General features: G+C 35.9%; 1 protein-coding gene across 2 annotated transcripts in view; it reads right to left on the bottom strand.

Moving 5' to 3' along the window:
- Window positions 1-18,173, bottom strand: part of sbf2 (SET binding factor 2) — a 128,446-nt gene that overhangs the window by 34,033 nt on the left and 76,240 nt on the right. For both annotated transcript variants that reach the window (XM_052560583.1, XM_052560582.1), the window contains exon 17: window positions 7,065-7,133. In XM_052560583.1, the coding sequence (XP_052416543.1) occupies window positions 7,065-7,133 (69 nt within the window). The remainder of the gene's footprint in view (window positions 1-7,064; window positions 7,134-18,173) is intronic.

The following is an 18,173-nucleotide window of genomic DNA, read 5'->3' as shown; positions in this document are numbered from 1 at the left end:
CACCTGCAGTGCACGTACAGTATGTGTATGCGGTGCAGAAGCAGCAGCGAGATCGCAATTTCACAATTAACAGATTAATGCTGAAATATGAGTAATATTATTTTACGTTATATCACAAGATGGTCTTTATGTTATCAAAATTTTTGATACCATAGAAATTGTATAGCTAATTCTTGTCAAGTAAACAGCAGCGATTAAATTACAACTAATAGGACAACAAATACAGCAGAACAATAAATAGCTAATGCTGCATACACTGTGTACAATAATCAAACTATAAGTTTTCATGACACACAGGCACAGCATTGTGAGTGTGAGAAGAGCAATTTTAAACACTCCTATCAACATCCCAAGACAGACTGCACCAGTGATGTAGACTCATGCTACAGGTGCACACACAGAACAAAATAAGCCCCTGAAAGATCTACAACCTTCCCAGCCGTCACAGCAGACATAACTTCACAGTGCAGCAACAATGACACCTGACGATCTCGGTCGTGAGTGGGGTAAAAAGAGAGCATGTTGAGTATGTTCCCATGTCCGATGGCATGCAGACCTTGACTACAGAACAGCATAGCCCTCTGGGAAAGACAACAATGTGCTGGAGGAATGCCACAATGAGCCAGCTAACGATGTTAAAGTGCGAGGAAAAATTATCATATTCTCACAAATATAAGAACATAAATATATCATAACAAAACAGCAGAAAAACCCATCCACTCCATTCATCCATAAAATGTTATATATTCGAAAATTCCAGATTTATTTATTCCAAATTATTTCCCCCCAATTCTGCATATTTATGACTCAATATAATAATAATAATAATAATAATTCTTAGACTAACTGAAACTTGTTATAGCACTTGCATATCACTGCTCTTTTGTTGATTTTGTTTGTTTCCATTGTTCTCATTTGTAAGTCGCTTTGGATAAAAGCGTCTGCTAAATGACAATGTAAATATATTTAATTATAAGTGGTAATAATTAGTTAAAGACATAAAACAAACATTTTTATGAATCTTTTAAAATGTAAATAAAATTAATATGTAATAATCCCCTTTTGCAAACAAAGTGCTGCATGACAGGTTTGCTGTTAAAATTTAATTCTTAAAAAATAAAGTTTTAATAGTTGTATTATTGCAACATTCTATTGTGCAACATAAACATATTTCTTTCACAATTATTTTAAGATAAAGTTAAAGGGATAGTTCACCCAAAAATGAAAATTTTATGAAATGAACAAAGATTTTTAACACAAACAATTGCAGTCTGGCAGTCATATAATGGAAGTAGAGCTACAACTAACGATTATTTTTTCTGTCGACTATTCTAACAATGATTTTTATTACAATAAATAATTAATCTAATGTTCTTTTTTTGATTAGCTAATGAATCCTTTGGATAACTTTACAAAAAAATATAAGTACAGCTTCTAATACAATATTTCAACCTTTATTCATTTTCAACCAATGTGGTTAGAGTTTTTACAGTATACAAAAATAAAGAGGCAAAGGAATTTTTTTTACTATGGTAAATATGAGTTTACAATAGCGCTTATAATTAAACAACAGTAGCCACAAATTTACAGTTGTCTGAGATGTCATGAAATGTTCTTTAGCATCACAAACCATATAATGTAGTCACATTTTGCTATGGTTTAGCATGGTTTCCAGATCTGGAGTTGATTCGGGGTAGCTCGGTGGTTTGTGATTGTTGTCTCGTGGCGCCCTGTCTTTTAAGGGGCCGTTCACATATTCACAAGTTCATTATTTCCAATGTAGACGCGCTCATAATGGAAGCGACGCGGTCGTTACGCGCAAGCGAAAACAGGCGCGTCCGCACCGCATCGAGTTAAAAACATCTAAACTTTTCAGAATGCCGCAAGCGCACCGCGGGTCATCTGACTTACTAACCGTTTCATCCTTTCCCATAACAACGTTGAAAGCTCAGCTAAGATGAAGAAACTGCTGATCATAGCTGTATATGGATTGCCATTTTGAAATAAATTTAGTAGCAGAGCTACTGCAAGCGATTTTTATACTGCAAATCCATTTATCCTTTGCTGAAATTTCCGAGCACGTCATGGTTGCTTAGCAACGGCAGACTCCGGTGCTACAGTTTAACTGGCAGACACGGTGACCAGATAAACTGTAACACCGGAGAACGCCAGGATGTTTTCCTCTGAGGTGCTCGTGCATCGCATTTGTGCTGCCGTGGTACACCATATCGGTTTTGCAAAGGGAACAAAGGGCCATTTTATTTGGCCTCTGTTTAAAGTATGTCCCATACTTTTGATAACAGTGGTTTCTGTTTTTGTGACAGAATGCAACTTTCTCCATTCCCAGTATGCCATTACGCGAGATGTAAACAGTGTGACGCATTGACGCATTTCACGCACGTTGTCGTATTTTTGCAGTCGACGTAATCGATGACATCGATGCGTCGTTGCAGCACTAAATGGAAGTGAATGGGAATCACTGCTTTGAGAGTCTAAAACATACTCAAACAAAACCAAATTAAACCCTACGGCTCGTGACGACACATTGATGTGTAAAGACACAAAACAATTGGTCTGTGCAAGTAACTGAACAGTATTTACATAGTTTTGTTTTTACTTCTGATTTTCACCACAATGTCTGAACTGTTCCGTTTTAAATTGGTTTAGTTTGAGTATGTTTTAGACTCTCAAAGCCATGATTCCCATTCACTTCCATTATATGACTGACAGACTGCAACAGAAAGTTTTGATGGTTGAATTAATTGGACTACTTTGGCATTTTACAGGGTCCCGACCCACACTGAAATCTCACTGACCTAAAATCCTGCTCCAAATTGATGTTACTAAACATAAAATATGTTTGGAATGACTTATTGTGTCACGTTGCAAACAAAATATTTTATTCTCAAAACCTGTTTATACAGAGAGCAAATGAGGCTAAAATGCAATATCAAAAGCCAGACTCTGACCTAATTTTTTCCATACCTTGTATCCCCTACTATAACACTTGTAAAAGGTCTTTATATGGCATCTTTAACTGTTCAATGAGCAGGAAGGCTTTATTTGAGTGATGATCTGTGAATGATAGCCCAGTATTTTACTAAAATCAATTAACTGCCCCGAGGCACATCATTTCCCAGAAGAAAGAGAATGAATCAAAGGCTAAATGAGATGCGTGCAGATCAGTTGTTAGAAACCTTTTGACCTGCTACGGCAAACCTGACGTTTGTGAGAGCATGTGATTTCTCATAAGGAAAGCAATGACGTATCAGGTGTCAAGTTGTTTTTCGTCCTACAAATCTCCATTTGAGGTGACTTTGAGGTATCCATGGCATAAATTCATTCTCAAGCCAAGAAACAATGAGCTAAGAGTTATTCAGGCTAAGTAAAAGCCCTCATTTACAATGCTGAAAAAGGTTTAGGTTGTAAATCAAGGCAAAGAGGTAGTTGTAAATGGAGCGGATCTTTGTGGGAATTGTTTTGTTGACTTTCTGGTCGAGTCTTTGAGTCTCTTTGGCCCAGAGGTAGAAAAAAAAAAGTTTTTTTGCTACTACAAGCATTGCAGTTACTCATACTTAGGGTTAGGGATACAAACAAACCCTTATCCCAGATGCATAACCTATTGATCATTCATATTCAGCCATTTGTGCTATGAGTGATACCTTGAATCATGCAACTTCTTGAGAGATCACACTTGCGCTTCAAGAATGCAAATGCAACAGTGAGCTCTAGTGTCTCTGCGGTAATGTCCATACTTCAGTTGGGTCATCTAATGAGAGGAAGCCTTTATCCCCTGCCAAGCATGCACTGAGAACCTCAATAACATGCAGTGTGGTTTAGTACAAGGCTACTGGGAGTGAAGGGGAAGGCATGTGAATCTCAGACTCGTGGAAAAATGCATGAGGTTTTAAATGTTGTGCGACAGAGATCATCTAAGGATAGCCAGAACACAGATTAGAGCCACTGCACAGCATTTTAGTGCATCTTGCTGGAGTTAGAACTGATTTCAGGTAATATGTAAAATATATTTGTTGAGTTGACCTTAATAATTTAGCCTTTGGTTTGTGTGATATCAGTGGCATGAATCCTTCTGGAGCGCTGCAAAACAAACAAGGTTTCATTTATCTCTCTTGTTGAATGTGCTGTTTATCCGTCATGAGGGCTTCACAAATCTGTCAGCTCTTTTTAGTCTAATGCTTTAATCAGGATTGATTACATAAAAATGGCAAATGTGAAACAGGAAAACTGAAAAACAGGAAAACTGAAAAACAGGAAATTCAAGGTTTGAAGAAATAGCTTTCAGATGTCTTCATGAAAGACTTGAATCGTTTGCCTCTGCACGAAATCTTCAGCTCTCCAAAACGGTTTGTGGCAGGTGCATCTCATCAATTAAAATGAACAATGACTGTGGAAACATTTCGGATTACGCATCTCTTTAACTAATTAGTGGTGCTCAGTTGCATGTGGACGAACTACTAGCCCTGAGTTTTAAACTTAACATGTAACTATCCAGCACTGTTACACAACATTTTTTTTTTCTTTTACACACATATAAAAGTTCACAGTTCACAGTAATAGGGCATCTGAAATAATTTGGACTAACACTTAGGGTCTGCATTATTTTTCTAATAATTCAAAGGCCTGTTGTAAATTAATTCCTTATATATGAACTGTGTTGCACAGAGAAACACAAGATTTTTGTTGTTTTACACATGTAGATAGAAGTAAATAAAAAAAGAAAGAAACAAATTAAGATAAATACACCGTTCTTGTGATTTTAAATATTGGAGTAGGTTTTTTACCTAAAAATGTCATGTTACTTGCTGCTTCTTTGTAATGATTTGTTAAATTTGCTAGCAATTTCTGAGTGGAAACTGTTTCAAGTAAATACTATGATAATTTATATAATTTTAAACGTATTATAAAATAAATGTATTATATTAATCTTTCTAAACACTCAACTTTTTTCTCGAGAGCAATATTACAATAGCTTACAGTTTTGCTTAATATTTATAAGTAACAACAACAATAATTATAATTATTAGGGTTATTATTTTTTATTATAATTATTGATATATAATCACAACATTTGGCCAAATTGTACAGCCCTAAAAAAAATTAAATCGAACCTGAAAAAAAAAAAAAAAACATTTTAAATTGCAACCACAATTTCTGATTTTTATTTTTTATTTTATATAAATTAAATAAAAATTTTCACCCAAATCATGTAGCCCTATCCAAAATGCAACCATATGCTGTAATGCCCTAGCAAGTGCACAGCAAGCAACTCCTGGGCAACTACCTGCGACTCTTCAAGGTATGAAATTCAAGCTATTTTCAATTACAGTCTTTCTGACAGTACTTTCTGATAAAACTGCAAACCGTTATTTTTAGACCGATAAGTTTCCTGGAGGTCATTTAAAACCCAAAGGAATTTAAATGCATTCCTGGATGGAAGAAACAAATTCATATCATAAGATTTTGGGTCACGATGACCATGCAAATTTATAATGTATAGTGTTACAGTTAGGTGTCTAAGCTTTTTTTAAATGCTACTGTCCCACAAATGAGCATGAGGGTCACCGACATGATATTTGATCACATCACATATCTTCTGTGCATAGTGTGAGTCACAGCAGGCGGATCGCAGAGCAGCCCAAAATTCAAAAGCAACACCGTTAGTTGTGTCTGTCTCTATGACAACTATAATGTGGGTACGTGATGGATTGGTGTTGAAAGCCAGACACTCTCCAACACTTCCCCCCACACTGTACCACAGTGAAACCGAACTAGGCTAAACTGACTGTCACGCTTCTCAGTGGTTTTCTTCAGCGATGGGCTGAATAGAGTGGATCACAAAGTCTAATTGTACTCACAGCAAAGTTTTTTCCCTTCTTTACTTAGGAGTAAAAAGAAGTTTTACTCAGGAATATACTTTTAGTTGGGGCTGTGTGATATGATGATTTTTGATAGTGGACGATAAAAATGTCTCCACGATCAGCTTTAGTAGAAATATGGTAGTATGGTGCACCAGCGCACATTCTATCAGCTGCAGTTCTGGCACCACCGTCATAAACTGTACAACACCACATGCATTCACATCAATGTTAACTCAGCGGTAGAGTTACTCTCTCGTTATCTACATGTGCTTTTAAATGTTTAATTCGCACGCTGGCCTGACCTGTGCTTTTTCTGAGCACGTCATACACCCAAAGTGCGCGCTGAATCCTGTCAAACATCGCCTGATTATTGAACTAAATTATCTTTTGCACTAATACTGTCAACACACACAAGGTTTTCATGTAGACTCAGTTGGTTATGTCTAAAATGAAAGTAAACCATTGAGAGAAAAACGTATACGTGCCTGAATATCAGATGCATGCAGGTATTAAAGGGACAGTAGGCCTATTAAACATGCACCCTACTGTCATTATTGTCAAGGGATAGATCACCCTAAAATTTCATTTCTGTCATTAATTACTCAGTCACATTGACCCAAACCTGTATTAATTTCTTTCTTGTGCCAAACACAAAAGAAGATATTTTGAACGATGTGGATATGGATGAACCAGTTATGCAACTCTGTGCTCCAGTCAAGTCATGTTCATTTACTGTATATAACAATTTACAGATAGATTGCTTTAAAGCAAGTGTCTGCATTGCTTTCAACTAGAATTACAACTTCAATCCCTACTAAAAAGCAGCTCTGCAGCATGCTCATGTTTTCACTCGTGAATGTCTGATCTCGACGGACTGAACAGAAGAAATGAACCAGAGAATATATTGCATAATAGCCATGGATCAATGGTAGTTTGAAGGTGTTTTGGAAAATTTGCACTGACAAGCTGTTTCAAACTCTCCTAATGAACTCCAAACAAACTTTGTTTTGGCTGGATAAAACAGTTTATTCCTGAAGTATATCAGGGCCTTAAGAGTTAAACTAAGCAGATGGAGACAGGTGGATTTAATGAACGCTGGTGCCAGTGTTGAAGTGCTGTGATTAAGATCCAGTAACAAGAGCTGCCAGTATGCCTGCTGTCAGCCTGAGCTCAACTCTTACTTACCCGGTAGAAGGCCGTTGTCAGGGGCAGCAAGGCGGCGGCTACAGTGTATTCCTCTGAGCTGGAACAGTCCTGCGAGTAAACAGAGACAGGGAGATGTTAGATGATAGCACTGAAGTATATAAACTGATGATAAAAAGAGCTTTGGCCAATTGTGCACAAAACATGACATCACTTGCTATATCCCTTGGTGTTATATAAGTGTTATTACCAAGGCATGACAATATGTCATGGTATTGGTTTCATGTCCAGGCATCACATTTTTGTTTTAATGAATATGGATAAACATACTGTATATGGGGAATAAACAGAAGTTGTGATTATTTTTGGCTTGGCTTCCATCCAGTTTGTTTCCAATGCTTAGGAGCTGTTTTAATGCATATGCTTTTAATATTTTATATAATATCATGTAAATTGGAAAAGCCAGTTTTCGGGATGTTCCAATTATCAATTTAGAAGAAATTTCATATTTTAAATTCTTAACTGACACGACACTGTCATATTTAAACTGGACAAAGCTTTTAAATAAAAATGTGTTGCATAAAAAGATCAACTGGTCTGGGACTGACATTATGTTTTAATAGGATCTTGGAAATAGTCAAATCCAGATGACTCGGCTTTTTAATGAAAAAAATGGCTCTTGGTTTTATAGCTTTATGAAAAGTTCCGGATTCACAATTTGTAGTGTATGACGTGGCACTCTGTTAAACAAAATCTTTATCTACAATAAAAGCTAATTTATTTTTAAACGATTTGTCACTTTTATAAGTTTTAAATTGTCTTACATAAGCTGCTGGAAGCAACACCAGGATTATATTTCTAAACAAAACCCAGTCACCATCTCTGTTCTCCATTCTGGCATAAACATCTGAATGTAAAGACAGAGGCAAATCTAAAACATCAGTCCATGCACAGATCTCGCGTTCCTGACCCCCCATGTATGGTGCAGCATGCGCTTTTCTCTTTCAGTTCTTTCTCAGGTTTGGAATGAATTGTGTCGTTTGCCAGAGGCGCTGGAACATTCCATCATTCTAAGCTTCTGTACACAATTAAATCACTGGAAATGAACTCGGAGTAAAGTCTGTAATCCTTTACCATAAAAGATCCCAATTATTCTGTGGGGAGACCTTATCGTGGTTCGACTAGATTTTCCTGAAGAATATGTTTGTCTGTGCAAAACTCGTCTTGATGCTAAGTAGTTGCTTATTTGTTGTTTACAGGTTGAAGGTGTTCTGGTCCCCAGATACAGTATGCCCCAGGATCACCTAGGTCTAAGGGATGTCTACCATGAATGAAATTCTTGAAAATAAAACCTCTTTAAGAAGTTTGGCATAATCTTTGACTATACTTTTTAAGAAAACAGCTTTACTGCTTTTATTAAAAACTTTGGTTTGCCAAAAAAAAAAAAAAGACACACAGATAGAAAAAAACAGGAACACAGGAAATGGTAGCACAGAGAAGTCACTATATCTCTTAAATATCAGATAATATGTTAAAACACATCACTTGCTCACAAATGGATCCTCTGCAATGAATGGGTTCCATCAGAATGAGAGTCCAAACAACTGATAAAAACATCAAGATAATCAACAAGTAATCCACATGACTCCAGTCCATCAATTATTATTTGGACTCTCATTCTGATGGCACCCATTCACTGCAGAGGATCCGGTGGTAAGCAAATCCGTTCCAATGAACAAACAAATCTTAGAGGTCGACCGATTTTACAGATACCGATTAATCAACCAATAGTTATTCAAATGGACACTGAATGAAAACTAAAATAGTGCATAACCATAAAAAAAAAAAAATTAACAAACATATTAATATTAAATATAGCTGCAAGCAGCAATAACAGGGCCAAACACTACAGAAGCAAGCTTCAGACGAACGGCAGGAACGAGTAATTAAGACAGTTTTAAGATTATTTTAGGCAAAATGGCTTGAAAACAATAAACACAACAACTAGTAATAGGATTTATTGGCTTATCACGTGTAACCAATTGGTGGCGCTGTTACCAAATTTATGTGGCATGGTCAGTGTGAGGTGACGATGACACATACAAAGTTTGGTGCAAATATGTCAAATCGTTGCAGAGATACAGCCTCAAATGCATTTTGGCACCCTTCCAGCAAATTCGTTGATGCGCTAAATGAGAACCGTTTCGTATATCGACACAAAATCCATAACTTTTTGCCATCATGGTCTGAAGATGATCCACGTCAAATTTGGTGAAAATCGTACTAACGGTCTAGGAGGAGTTCGAAAAAGTAGGTTTTCAACATTAAGCAAAATGGCGGACAGGAAGTATAGCCAATTTTCGGATAATTGGTATCAATGCTCTTGGCATGACCTACAGAATATAGTGAGACCATTTTTATTTTAACAGACACCAAGTTTGGTCTCAATATGCCAAACCGTTGCTGAGATATAGCCAGCCTCACATGTATTTTTGCGTGCTTTTCGTCATATTTTTTCACGTGTCATTCGAGAATGGTTGGACGGATCAACTTGAATTCCATAACTTTTAGCCAGGATGGTCTGAAGATGATCTGAGCCAATTTTCGTGAAAATCGGACAAACCGTCTAGGACGAGTTCGAAAATAGCGAAAAAACTAAACCTTGCGATTTTTGACATGAGCATGGGCATGAGCCAAGGATTCAGAGGAAAAAAGAATCTCCATTTTCTGGCTTACGGTTCAAAAGTTATTGGCATTCAAACATTGAAAGTTTGGACAAGTGGTGGCGCTAGAGAGTAGGAGTTAGAGATTTAAAATTTGCTATAGTTAATGTTGGGACTGTCCTCTATCAGTGTGCCAAATTATACAACTTTCCCGCAATCGGTTCTATGGGCTGCCATAGACTTGCGGAGGAAGAAGAAGAAGAAGAAGAAGAATAATAATTAACAACAACGAAAACAATAGGTGCCTACGCACCTTCGGTGCTTGGCCCCTAATTAGGACTGTCACTTTTAGTAAAAAAATTGATTGCACAATCGATCGGACCAACCAAAAAAAGTTGAAATGAAAATAGGGAATTGATTTTAACCAAATATGTACACTATTAATTTTAAAATAATTAAACAATTGAAAAAATAGATGTAACAAAACTCACAAACAAGCAGAAAAAGAAAATAACAAATTCCCAAAGTGCAGTATGCCTTGCGAAAGCTATACAGAAAATACCAGCAATTTTACGCGCCTATAAGACCCAGTGACGTCGAAAGCGACCTCTCTGCGTTCACACCAAACGCGAATAGAGCGTCTGAGGCGAATTATTTCAATGTTAAGTCAATGTAAAGATGCGTTTACGCGCGTATTGAGGTCTTGCGGCGTGGTAGACGCGAATTCGCCTCATTTCGCGCATCTAGATACAGGAGATTCTGAGTTATGAAAAGGACCATTGCAAGCTGACAGCGACCGGCTTTTGTGGTGGAAAATTGGCAGTAATACCCCCACCTTGCGCAGCTGTACCTGAGTGTCCCTGGGACATCAGTGTGGTTGGATTGAAGAGTTGTTTGAAATGGATTGAATCATTTAAAATAATCTTGGGAGATTTTTGAATTGCCTAAATCATAAATGCAGCCAGGTTGAAGCCTGCAGTGATGTTTTTCTTTTGTTATGGCAGCCGCCCCCTCTGCATATATATTTTTTCGAGAATGTTGCACTCCTGTTGCTGTTTGTTATTCTGCACGAAACTTCATGCCAATAAATAAGAAATATTGCTGACTTGTGCGTTTCCAGCGCTCTCTTTTCGTTCGTCTGTTATTTGACGTTGAAAAAGGAAACATCTTTTTTTTTTTTTTAGACATGGTAAATCGATTTTACAATCGATTCAATGAACACTTATGTCTTAAAAATCGAAAATGATTTTTTTTCACAAAAGTGACAGCCCTAATATGAATTATTATATTAATCATCAAAAGTTAGTTTATAATGTTTTAACTATTGTTAACAATAAGAAACTTTCAAATTTAAAATGTATTTGTAATAGTGAATGTTGACATAAACATTAACCTTAATGTTATAAATGGTTAAGTGTTACCACATGTGACCCTGGAGCACAAAACCTCCAGGTAAAGTAGCACAAGTATATTTTTGTAGCAATAGCCAACAATACATTGTTTGGGTAAAAATTATAATTTTTCTTTTATGTGAAAAATCATAAGGATTTTAACTAAATATCATGTTCTTTGATGATATTTTGTACATTTCCTTTCATAAATATATAAAATCTACACAAAGACCGTTTCATTGAATTTACATACACGTGGATATTGTACGTATACTTTCACAATTTACTTACTTTTGTTTTAGAATACTTGATGATTATCTCATCAAGATAGCGAAACATGGCAGTCACAAACCGGGCAAAAGCAAACTACAACAGGTTTTATACACACCGTTCTACTCCAGCAGTCATCTAAAACAAAGTGATCGAAAAGTGAAACAAAAAAGTATCATAGGTAAGTTTAAAGTTCGGTGTACATTTTAAAAATAAAATAATAATAAAAAAATAAAAACAGAGCGAGCGGAAATTTTAACTTAAAATTTGAAAAATATTTTTTTTTTAATTAAAATAGTTTTTTTATAATAATGAATAATTAATATTAATTCTGGATACTCTTACTATCTATGTCAATGAACCATTAGACACATCCTCAAGTTATCACATTTTCAGCTCAGTTTGTACAGTAATCACACACATCCACTTAAATGCCAGTAATGAGACATGTCTCTCACCAAGAGGTCAAGACCGATCAGTAGAGTGCTGTTTGTCTGCTGCAGGACAGCACTTCCAGAAAGGAGGGAGGATGTGGAGTGACTGTGACTCATCACAAACTATACGTGCTGCTGCACAAGTGTGAGTGGCATGTTGAATGTGACACGTCGTTCCCTAAAACTCAGTCTGCTGTGGGATCTGCAGTCACATGATGTGACTCATTTGCTCACTGCATAACTGGCACACTGTTTGCTGTGAGGCAAGAAAGGGAACAAGTCAACTTCCTCTAAACCAAAAGCTTTATTTTAATCACTTTCTAGGAATGCTTCTCTAAAACAGAAGTTTCGATCAATTTAAATGCAAAAACATGCTACTACTATTCCTAATGGTTTCAAACTTGAACTTGAGCTACCTACATGGATGATACAATACTGGTCAAAAGTTAGGAGAAATAAAGATTTTTTTTTACAGGACATATGCACACAAATGCAGCATTTATATTATCAAAAAATAGAGTAAAAATGTATAATTATATATTGTGAAATATTATATAAATGTAAAATAACTGTTTTCTATTTTAATCCATTTTAAAGTGTAATTTATCCCTGAATTACTCCAGTCTTCAGTGTCACATGATCCTTCAGAAATCATTCTAATATTCTGATTTGCTGCTCAAGAAACATTTCTTGCTATTATCAATTTAGAAAACAGTTTTTGCTGCTTAATATACACTACCACTCAAAATGTTATAAGTAACGTAAGCTAAACAATTTTAATAAAAAAACAGAATGGGATTAATATTTGTAATTAGCAAGGACAAGCTAAATCCATGGTACAACTTAAAAGAAATTCTACCAAGGTTTCCACAAAACATATTAGTAAAAACTGTTCTCAACAATTATTAATAATTGAGCACCAACAAAAATTCTGCATCAAAACAGATAATAATTACTGGAGGATCATGTAGCACTGGAGAAATTGTAAATGTAATAATATTGAAATTTAAATTGTAATAATATTTAATAAAATTACTGTTTTACTGTATTTTTGAATAACTATTATTATAAGAGACGTTTTTCAAAAACATTAAACAATCATAACAACAACCTAAAAGTGTGATTGCTTTTTTTTATACGGGCATGCAAGCATTGCACATTTTCTGCAAAGAATAAAAAAAAATCTAAACTACTTTTATTGCAAAATGTATCCTATCTTCGACATTTGTTAAGTCAGTGAGGCTGAGCCTTGAATGGGAAGCTGCACTTGTTCAACATGGGAATGATGCACTTCACAACTTCCCAGCACATTTATTTCTGCAGCTTTCACAGAGCATTGCGTAAGTTCATCTGACTTCAAGTCAGATATCTTCCACTGAATGCTCTTTTTCCAAGAAAAAGAACGGAGCACAATGGATCTCCTGCTCTAGAGTTCACAAGCAGCGGTGGCAAAACAACTGCAGACAAATGAGGAAAAGAAATGAAATCAGCAGGTGGCTCACCTAGACCTAGACTTTAAAAAAGATAGTGTGAGATCCCACTGTGCCTCACAAACCTTATTTGAATCTGCATATAACAAGTTTACTTTAAAGGTATATTTAATCCTGTCATTGTGTTAGTTCTTATAATCACATAAAGTGGTTTTGTGTCATGCTGTCAATGCAGATGCATGATTAGGGCTGCCACGATTAAATATTTTGGCTCATGATTTTTCAAAATGCTGCAATTAATTTTTTAGTTCATGTCACCTATTGTAACACTAATACACATAAACCTATTTTATTTATATTTAGCTTGGAATCATATAGTAAAATAGGAATGTCATATAATATAATTGTTTATATCGTGAAGTTGATAATAGTAATTGACTTTGGCATAATAACATTTGAATTATTTAAAATATTTACAATCATTTAAAATATTTCCCTTCTTATTAAACTAGTTGTTTAACATCATATGATATAATATAATAATGGAATTTGGTATAATAAAAAATAAATATTCAAATATTTTCAATAATGTTTCTCTTTTCTATAAGCTTCAAAATATAATATAACTGTATGAAGTATTATAAATATTAAAACTTTAATAGTTAGAATTAGGGCTGTCAATGGATTAAAACACTTTTTGTGCAAATTATCCAGATTAATCACACACTTATCATCAAATTAAGCATATACAGTTTATCTTGTTTAACAAGCTCATCTTGTCATCATTTGCTATTTCCAAAGGTCAACAGGTTACAAGTCTGTATATTCTGTAAGCTTTTGTCAAGAAAAATGTAAATACTTCTAAAAAAAAAAAAACGATCTAAAAGGACAGAAGTTTATATAATTGATACATTTGTGCACACCAAAGAACACACACACAAATTCTCAATGTATAGTAAATGTGTAAGAACAAACAGCTTGTTTACAGCAGAGGGATGTTCTAACTTTCTGTTCAGTGTGTATTTGGCACAAACTATAAATGTAAATGAATGATTACAGAGCACCTTTAGCAAATGGCTGCTGTACTGTACTGTTCAAGCAGTCTGCAGAGCAGATGTGCAAAGCTCTGATCTGCTTCCCTTCACCCCCAGCACAGCATAAAACAAATGTGCGTGTGACTGACAGGCTGAGTAAGTGTTTGCAAGGGCCCCCCGCTGATAAAGCAGGCCAGAGCTGGCCCGTAACCCTGCGGCACAGGAAATGACTGGGATGCCATAGTGCATCTCCACTTCATCGCATGCCACACCACTGCTGGGCTTGCACAACTTTCAGCTCCAGAACCCGCCGCAGCTGGACGAAACGCACAGCAGAAGAAGACAAGAATCTGTAAATAAGCCTTCTTAATGGGCTTGTTATGAGATTGTTTTAAAAACAATAAGGTCTATCAGATTTATTGTCTGGCGAGATAAGAACCATTCAAGAGCACTGACTCGGGCTCCATTCTTACGTCTGAAATCAAACCGGGAGGTGTCCTTTATGTCAACAGTCGTCAACAGTAAATACCCGAAGAATGCACAACAAATATGTGTTAACAGCTCTCTGATTTTCCGAGAAGTTGCGTAAAATCAGGCTTCCTCTGCTGGGATCGCCAGTGTTGCGAAGGAGATATGTGGTACCACGGCTCCGTCTTCTTCCACATCTGTCACACACTGCAGTTCGCAAAGCTGCCGACCTCAAACAGATGGAGCCAGAGTCCAGACGCCTGAGGTCATGCGCATGTTTGGATGACAATTATATTGTCTACATATTATAACAAACACTTGGGAAAAAAACTATAAATGTCATCTAGCTTTTAAACAAAAGCAATGTGATGATTCAAGGAAGCAGGAAAGGATGTCACAAATGTTTGTCAGCGTCGGTGTATGTGATTTATTCCTATGACGCTTGCTGCTATCAGAAATACAAATGGAATGCACACAGGTTTAAATACTTGCATATGAAGAGTTTGGTTCCAAAACGCAATAAACACCTTTCTTTTCTGCCAAAATAAGTAGAGTATCTGGTCGGTATTCAAAAGTAAATTTTTTATTTTATGCAAAATACAATATCCGCCGAGTTATTAGGTCATTTTTTTCCTGTTTTTCCAAACTGCCAAACTGTTTTTCCTTTCTCTGCAGAATGTGACATATCCGCTCAACCAATCACAGTGCACCGTTCCACACACTTTAAACAGTAACAACCAATCACAGCGCACCATTCCAAGCACTCTAGATAGTAATGGCAGTGCTTTGAATACACTCCGCATACTAGTTATCCTCATCTACGTTGTACTTAACTAACTTAGGGCTGCATGATAAATTGCATGTGATTGTGATGCTCATCTTGTCAGTAACGCCGGTTCTATGATTAATCATAAAGCAAGCTTTCAGATGGAGCGCCATTTAATACACATATCCATACATCACTGACAAGTTATGCAATATCGCGTTTATAATCGCAGATGAGTCGCTTTCAATTATGAATGCGATATTGATGTTTTTGTTTATACAGCTTATAGCACTAGTCAACTATCGGATCACATTTTTTGACCCATGGATCAGATCATTTTTCGGATCAGCAAAGAAAAAGTAAAATAAAATAAAAAATTAAATTTAACTTGCTTTGCATTTATTACTTAAAGCGAAGTACTTCTTTGATACAGCAGCAAATAATACTAGATTAACTAAGAAAGTGTAAACATGATTAAAGAGACGAGAACAGCCATTAAAAATAAGAACAAATACACAAATTACAATATGTTATAACTCAATATGTTACAAATAAAATAGGGTTGGAAGTATTCAGAAATACAGAAATGTAATAATAAGGGAAAATAACACTGCAGAGTGTTCACCGTATGAATTAAATATAGATTTGTATCACAGCTGTTTTGTTGTTTGATGATCATTCATGACACCAGCAGTATTTATAGAACGCTGTCTCTTTAAGAACTACACATCATATCCGATTTCTTTCTCAGCTGTTTTCATTCACTTGAGAAACAAATGACTGCATTTACCTAAATGATTGTCGAGATGGGTATTTTCTCATAATTTTATGAGTATGTGTCTGTTCAGAGGAATCAGTTCAGTGTTCGTGCACAGTCTGAAATGCATGTGTGCGCTTCATCATGTGTGCACAAGTAACGAATCAAGTTCCCTTTCCTCTTTGGAATCGATTACAATTGGTTTGCTTGTGTAAATACGAAAAAAAAAAAGTAGACTCTGTTATGATTGGTTAAATTTTGCACCGTGGGTTTTGGTCCGTACAGATCACGGATCATCTATGATCCGTTTAACCACTATAAAGAATACATGATCTACCGTGTGACGAGTGGGGCGGGGCCTAGAGCCGTGGGAATGGAGCGAGGCCGGTGGAGTGATTGGAAATGAGCAACACCTGCTCCATACACTTATTTTAATCAGATTTTTATCTCATTTTAATCTTTTTATCACATTTTAATTTATATTATAATCATATTCTTATCATTTATTTTTTGATGAAAAATTTTTTTACACTTTTTTTCCATTAACATTTCCATGACCCCGGTAGCACTCGAATTTCACATAAAAATTGTAAGAAAGTCTGAAAACCAATGGTATTAGTGAAAACTTAAGAAATAACAAGAAATGACATTAAACTACATTAAACTAGGTTGTGTAATGACTAGACAGCTTTATTATTGCTGTTCACTTTGCAGTGTAAAACACGGAGTTCATAAAGGGAACAATGTAGTTTGTTGCATCACTTGCCGTTGACATAAAAATCTAACACAGCAACAATGTGACAATATCACTGAGTCAGGAAAAACTAAATCAAAAAACAAGAACAGATTTATGGTAAAACTGTCTGTGCAATTATATCTCCAGCTATTCTTAGTGTAGACAAAAAAAAAAAAAAAAACTTGAGTAATCACTGGCGTTTCTGCTGTCTGTCGTAGCTCTTCGTTGAAGGCGATGAGAGCACCCATAAAGTAATATGAAAGCAATTTGGGTGTCCAGGCAATCTGCTATTTTTGTTTGTCTTAAAGCTCATCTGAGACAAATCCACTGACCTCGCGCCACACGAGACAACTCATGACAAACTATCCCGAAAAAGTGAAGAGCTTTTAAAACGCACAATAGAGCAATGCTACAATGCCACAGAATTTATTTTTTTTTTTTAAATCTTGTGACGCTTTCCCTGATCTTGTGAGCAAGATGATCCAATATTAAGGCTCTGAACTCAAGTTTTGTTCTTCGAAAACAGCGCATACCTGTCAGGAACCTAAAATATGTGTGAGCTCTCCGACAAATCTCAAATACCAAATGCTCCAAAGGGAATTAATCTTTCCACTGACAATACCTAAACGTCAGCTCAGCAGCCATATCTGAGGTGAAAGATTTATGTCCTACATAAATAAAAAAAACAAAAGGTTTCTGACAGTAACGGTAGTAACAGCATCAGTCTGATGTGATGAGAATGTGAGGAGAATATTACTTCTAAAAACTGTTGTAAAGGCATGTTCACCACAAGAACTATAACTATAAAAATAACTTTAAAGCCCACTATATTTGTGTCCACTCCAATGGATGACAACATTCTCTTTATTACAAGTGTTCACCGCAGTTATTTGGTGATTAACTCTTTAAAGCTGCAGTCGGTAACTTTTGACGCTCTAGCGGTTAATAAACAGAACTGCTTGCGTCTTGCGGAAGAACATCGTAGCCGGATCTACTTCTCTCTGTTTATGTCTATGAAGAATCACAAAGGTACTGGGTTACTCCGCCGCGGTACCCCGGAAGCAATCTAAAATAGTCAGAATATAAACACTTATTATAGGTGCACCCTATGATTCAGGACAAGCTAAAAACACGGTTTGGAAAATGGATTCATGGTGTACTCGCTTATTATATACATTTTTCTACATTTTTAACACAAACAT

Source organism: Carassius gibelio, chromosome B7 (assembly GCF_023724105.1).
Source record: "Carassius gibelio isolate Cgi1373 ecotype wild population from Czech Republic chromosome B7, carGib1.2-hapl.c, whole genome shotgun sequence".
NCBI lineage: Eukaryota > Metazoa > Chordata > Actinopteri > Cypriniformes > Cyprinidae > Carassius > Carassius gibelio.
Note: the sequence above shows the minus strand (reverse complement) of the source record. Positions and strands in the feature narration are given on the sequence as shown.